Source organism: Rhinatrema bivittatum, chromosome 1 (assembly GCF_901001135.1).
Source record: "Rhinatrema bivittatum chromosome 1, aRhiBiv1.1, whole genome shotgun sequence".
NCBI classification, from domain to species: Eukaryota; Metazoa; Chordata; class Amphibia; order Gymnophiona; family Rhinatrematidae; genus Rhinatrema; species Rhinatrema bivittatum.
Window position 1 is genome coordinate 509,008,299 of NC_042615.1, and position 6,000 is coordinate 509,014,298.

Genomic DNA, 6,000 nt, shown 5'->3' on the forward strand with positions numbered 1-6,000 from the left:
AAAAACTATGTGTTAAATCCAGTATCTGGATTAAGGCAGAACACTATAAGAGAAAGAGGAGTGGATGCTGGGTAGAGGTGGAAGGTGGAGATGGAGAGGAAGCAAGGCAAGTGAGAAAGTTGTGGAGAGAGGATGCTGGGTGGGTGGAGAGAGAGGATGCTGGGCGGGTAAGGGTGGGATAAAGAGAGAGGATTCTGGGCACTGCAAAACCAAAAGAAAAAAAGGCAAAGAGATTGGGGGGATGCTGGTGTGCTGAACAGGGAGTGAAGGGGAGAAAAAGGAGGATGTTGAGGGGAAGAAGATGAAAGGAGAAATGCTAGACAGTGAGAATGGATTCCATGCACTGTGAACAGGGGGGCAAAGGGAGGGGGATGCAGGACTGGCAGAGAGTGAGTGAGCAGGGCGAGGCGGGAGGGGGAATATTGTGTCAGAGCTGCCATCGATGGGCAGGTGTGTAAAGGAGAAAGTGCAAGACTGAAGGTTTGCCTAGGCCGCCTACTACCCTTGCACCTGCCCTGAGCATTGGACTATGAGTAAAGTCAAGAAAAGGAATGTGGGCTCTCAAGCCAGCTTGTGAAAAGCACTGCAGCAAATATTGATATAGTTAATTAAATACAAACCACTGAAAGTGACAAAAACTATTATTGTGGTCTGCTTTTCATTCAAGACCGTCGCCTTTTATCTCATTCTAGTCCGCCAGGTCTTCCCGCTGCTCAACAACCTTCAGTGGATGGAAAGTGGGCCCAACCTGAGCCAGGTGTACAGCAGTTGGTCCATGAGTGCCTACAGTAAGGCTCCCCAGCCCCATGGAAGCCTGCCTATCTACCCTTCCACCTCTGCGTCTCATCTCCTGGGACCAGTCCCTGTTTCACCCAAGGACTCGCCGCCAGCCTCTATTCGGGAGGAGAAGGAGAGTCCCAAGTTTCTGGAGACTCTGAAGACAGAGAGGATGAGCCCCCTGACCTCCGACCTGTTGACACTGGGGTCTGTGACCCCCAATGGCCTCAGCCAACCCTACCCTTCTTATGTGGCAGGGTGTCAAGATTTCAGCAGTGGCGCATTCCAGCCCTCAGGTAATGGGAGTCGTCCCCTCACCATCCCAGCAGCTTCTTGTGTTATCCCCAAAGAGCATGGGGTGAGTCCCTCTCTTGCTTTCACAGGAGTGCAGCAGCTGTTCTCTAGAATAGATGATTGATAAAGCAGGGATGAGGATACCTATTAGACAGAATGAATGAAATGCATCAGGACTGTATTCTTACACCATAGGTCAGCCTCAGTTCTTGAATGGATGTTTGATATGTGTGTGTGCTTGGGCGGGTGTCCTGGATATTGCTGGTTGTTCTCCTCTGCTATCCACTGTCTTTGTCTGTATTCCAATGGACTTTTCCACTGCACTCTGGAAAAGGGAAGTGGGTGATTGTACTACTGAAAGTTAAAGATGTTACACTGCAATCTGGACAGGGACTTAAAGAGTATTCCACGGCTCTGTAAAGACTCAGTTGCTGAACTCTGGAGGGTCCATTGATTGTACCACTGCATTCTGGTGAATGTGTGGCCTGTATCACTGAACTCTGGATGATCCATGGACTATCCCCTTACACAACAGATTGTCATGATTACTTTTCAGTCCAAACACAGAATGAGGTAGCATGTCATAACAGCCTACTATATAATTCTCTCTCCTCAGAGGCCCGGGAATGTGTTAATTGTGGTGCCACAGCTACACCCTTGTGGCGAAGAGATGGGACTGGTCACTATTTATGCAATGCATGTGGACTGTACCACAAGATGAATGGGCAGAACAGGCCCCTCATCCGACCGAAGAAACGCTTGGTAGGTCATGTGACTCTGGGGAATGTTCTGGTCTGAGGGTGTGGGGAGGAGCATGGGGACAATCAAAAACCAATGAGAAAAATACCATCAACCATAGCATACCAAATCCAGAGCATTACTTTAAGAATACAGTACAATAGAGTGCCAAATACAGAACATTAACTATAGAAATACCAGACTATGAAGGAGACGTATTTTGGTTATCTTACTAATGCTTCATGTCATTTACAGGCTGGCCCACACTAATAATGGGTCTTCTCTGGTGTGTAACTCTGCTTCAGAGAGAACTATTGTGTAGGCAGGATGGCCTCGATGGACCTCTGACCTCCCTTCAGCCATACCCGCTGTGTTAACTCTGTAGAGGCTTGTAGATGGCTGATAGTATTTATCCTCTCTGACTGCAGATTGTGAGCAAGAGAGCTGGAACGCAGTGCACCAACTGCCACACCACAACCACCACGCTGTGGAGGCGCAACACCAGTGGGGAGCCCGTCTGCAATGCTTGTGGCCTCTATTACAAATTGCACAATGTGAGTGTGTGGGTGTACCTTTGTCTCTGTGTATGTATGTTGCATTTATGAATGTGTGTGTGTTTTGTTAGTTACCTGGGGAGAAGAGGACAGAAGCAGGATGTCCTTATAAATCCCAGTGATGTTGTCTAGAATTGAAGAGATTTGTGAGATAGATAAGAATGGTTTTGTAAGTCCCACTTATGGTTGTCTAGAAATGAAAAGCTAAACAGAATGGTAGTTTGGAAACAAAGTCCAGTAGCTGTATTTTTGGCATTTTTTTTCATACAGACATATCTTTTAACTTTATTACTTCTTGGCTGCAGATCAACCGCCCATTAACCATGAAGAAAGATGGTATTCAGACCCGCAACCGCAAGGTGTCCAGCAAGTCCAAGAAGAAGAAGATGTCCGATGGAGCTTACGATATGTCCAAACCATTATCAGATGACCCTTCACGCTACACACTGAGTCCCATGATGCTGTCAGGTCACATGACTTCCATGAGCCACATCATGCCTTTTGCTCACTCGCCACACCTCCTGGCAGCACCAGCTGCCCTCCATCCTCAATCCGGCTTGACCTATGGCCATCATAGTTCCTCTGGCATTGTGTCTGCTTTAGGTTAAAAAAATAGTACTCCTTGGTGGTATCGTTGATTAGCTACAAAGTTTGGGTCAACTTGTATTCTGTTTTTGGATCACCTCTGGTTTGTAATGAGATGCTGTCTTCATTGGATCTTCTGTTGGTTGGCTCTACGCATGGCAAAAACTATTTACCTGCAACACAACTCCCAGCAGGAGTCGCTAAACCATACATGTATGTATCAAGAAAAAAAAATCAAGGCTACAGCCCTACAATTTTAAGTGCCTTTTAAAGACACAAATGGTAGTAGTAGAGGAGTTGTGGAATGACAGAGGATCCATTCTTTCACATTAAGACTACTCCAACTCAAACATCACTATTCCACACTTCTACTAGTGACAAGCTGTATTAAGAAAGTGTGGGACACCAAGCCCTGTGTGACAGGAGTTCTATGTGATCTGAAATCAGGGATATCTCTCACTGTGAATGACTGCTGAAAGGTCACTAAATGTTTCCTGAGACAGTCCCCTGTTATGAGCCAACAACTGACTTTTCCATTCCTATATCCTATGATTTTGGGCGCTGAGAACTATCCAGAAAATATATTATGTGACTGTTTATTGTCTGCTGATCTAGAATATAGGGGAATGATATCACACAAAAATGGGGAGAATCTTAGTACTTGGACATCCTGTTTATGCTTTCTGTGTTGACACGTCTGAAATATTGCTCCAAGATGAAAGACTGGAAGGGCTAGTCTTGGAGACAGTCACATGCTTTAGAAGCTTGCTTCTGACTGGTCAACAAGATTCTCCTTGAGGATGCTGCTTGCTTGTCCTTCAAAGAGCTCCACAGTTCAACAGCCACCATAATCTCACTCTTATAGCAGCAAACTCACAGCGGTATATTGTTTGGCATTTTTATTCTATAATAAATTGATTATAAAGAAACACAATGAGGAACTTGTGGGGAATCCCACCCCCATCTTCTTCTTTTTCATAGCTCTTGCAATGTAGTAAATTTCTGTATAATTGACTCACCTTGTCGGGTGAGTCAGTTATATTTGCCTATAAATACTGTTCAGAGTGAGCAGGATTTCATAGCTGGTTTGAAGGGGGGCCCAAGTCCAGTTTTTTTCATTAGGAAAGCTCATGTTAAGGACTAAATTATAGCACACAAAAGAAATTTATTTCATTATATTTTAACCGCTCTATCAACATTACTGTTTAGTTTACAATAAAAAATCCATTAAAATTATAGCAAATAAATATTTAAATAAACTACTAAAAATGTAAAAAAAAATACATTCTCTTTAAAGTATACAGCTCAAAATGACCAAATAATTCAAAACCTCTGCTTAAACAGGTAGGCCTTCACCAGCATCCTAAATCGGACAGGGAGGTTTCAGCTCTTACCTCATCAGGGAGAGCATTCCACAAATTAGCCCCCATCCACACAAATGAGATGCTACTGCGATTTGGCAAGCCTGATTGATGGCCATGAATGGCTATTAAAACCAAGTGCAAAATTGTGAGAATCGGCAACCAATGTAACCATACAGGAGACAAACCGAGGTCTCAATCTGACCAGCCACCAACCAGGCCAAAGTCTTGATGTAGCCTGAATATGATCACAATTTTCAAACCTTTGCCCAATCTGACCTGTTTTCATGTGTTGCCATGTATCTGACATATAGGATGATATTTTTCTGTTTTAAAGATGACCATTGACCTATGAAAGGATTTTTTTTTTGTTTTATCTAGTTGCAAATTAATTATCTCACATCCAAAGTGAATTTACTATCTTTCCAATCAGCCACAAGGCAGAAAAATACAACTATTTTGTATTGCAACTCAACAGTCGCCTTTAAGACAGAAAATAACATGGCAAAATCAAGCGTGGGACCGAAAGGTCTTCCAAAAAAGAACTCTATGCTTGAGAAAATAGTATAAGGTTCCTGGCCCCTGGGAGAGGAGGGAGTCAACTGTCACTGCATGATAGCGACACCTAGTGGCCAGACCCAGGGCCCATGATTGGAGGGTTCTGGAAGGAGCCTTAGTGCATGGCCCCTGGCCCAGGACTGTCTTTGTGATGAATGTAAAATAGGAACAAAATCCCCACAGAGTTGCAAACGAAGGCTCATGGTGCAAAGGCTGGAACTCCAACTGAGCTGAAGGCCCAAAGAAGCAGGATGAAACCTGCAGGGCCAAGAACAGAAGATGAGGTGATGGAAGAGAATAATATTGTATAAGATATTTGTTTATTTGCAGCAGACAAACGTACCAATATCTTTCACTCCCCAAGTGGTGCTAAAAGTGCCTGTTTACAACAAATTAAAAAAAAAAAGAAGATGAACATTGGTGGTTTCAGCAGAAAGCAAAATAATCAACATGCGCTACAATCTCTAGTCAAAAGTGTTAGCCATGTGTCAAATAATTATTGGGGGCTTGCTGTAAATGGGACAGAATTTATTTCTAATAGGCCTGGAATGCTTCACTTACAAGTGGCAGTAATCCTGCCCTCCTGAGTCATCAGACAGCTTTGAATAAAGTTGTCAGCTGGCTAATTTAGTTCTCGCGTTCTATTAGGCCAAGCACATGCGTGCAGAAGGGTAAAACCCGTCCCTTAGGGTAGCGGTGCCCAAACCTGTGCCATTGGACTCCACCACCTGTCAGGTGTTCAGGCAGGGCCAGATTAAGATTACGGTTCCCAGAGGCAGGACAAGAGGGGGGTGGGTGCAAGACTGAAGAGCAGAGGGCTAGAGGGTCCCAGTTTTCGGGAATCTTCAATTCGGCACCTTAGGCAAGTGCCACTGTTGGCATCAGATTATCAGAATAATCCCAATCAGTACACACTAGTGGCTGAGCATGTGGGGATCCTGAAAACCCAGCAGACTGTGAGTTCACTAGGAGAGATTTGGGAACCACTGCCTTACGATACCAGCTAACTCGGAAGAGCATTTTTATTGTGTACACTTAGCTTGGATTATTGATATACCCCGGAACTTTAGAGTGTTGGTCCCTCTGACACTGGTATGAATCAGTGAACTTCCTCTCTTCCCCTCATCACACAC

At 44.4% G+C, this 6,000-nt stretch overlaps 1 protein-coding gene across 1 annotated transcript in view; it reads left to right on the top strand.

The window, feature by feature from the left end:
* GATA1 (GATA binding protein 1) overlaps positions 1–5,287 on the top strand; it is a 41,018-nt gene extending 35,731 nt beyond the window's left edge. Inside the window, exons 3-6 of the mRNA XM_029611365.1 lie at positions 693–1,073; positions 1,688–1,833; positions 2,238–2,363; positions 2,669–5,287. Of these exons, the coding sequence (XP_029467225.1) occupies positions 693–1,073; positions 1,688–1,833; positions 2,238–2,363; positions 2,669–2,971 (956 nt within the window). The 3' untranslated portion in view covers positions 2,972–5,287. The remainder of the gene's footprint in view (positions 1–692; positions 1,074–1,687; positions 1,834–2,237; positions 2,364–2,668) is intronic.
* The last annotated feature ends 713 nt before the right edge of the window (positions 5,288–6,000 follow it).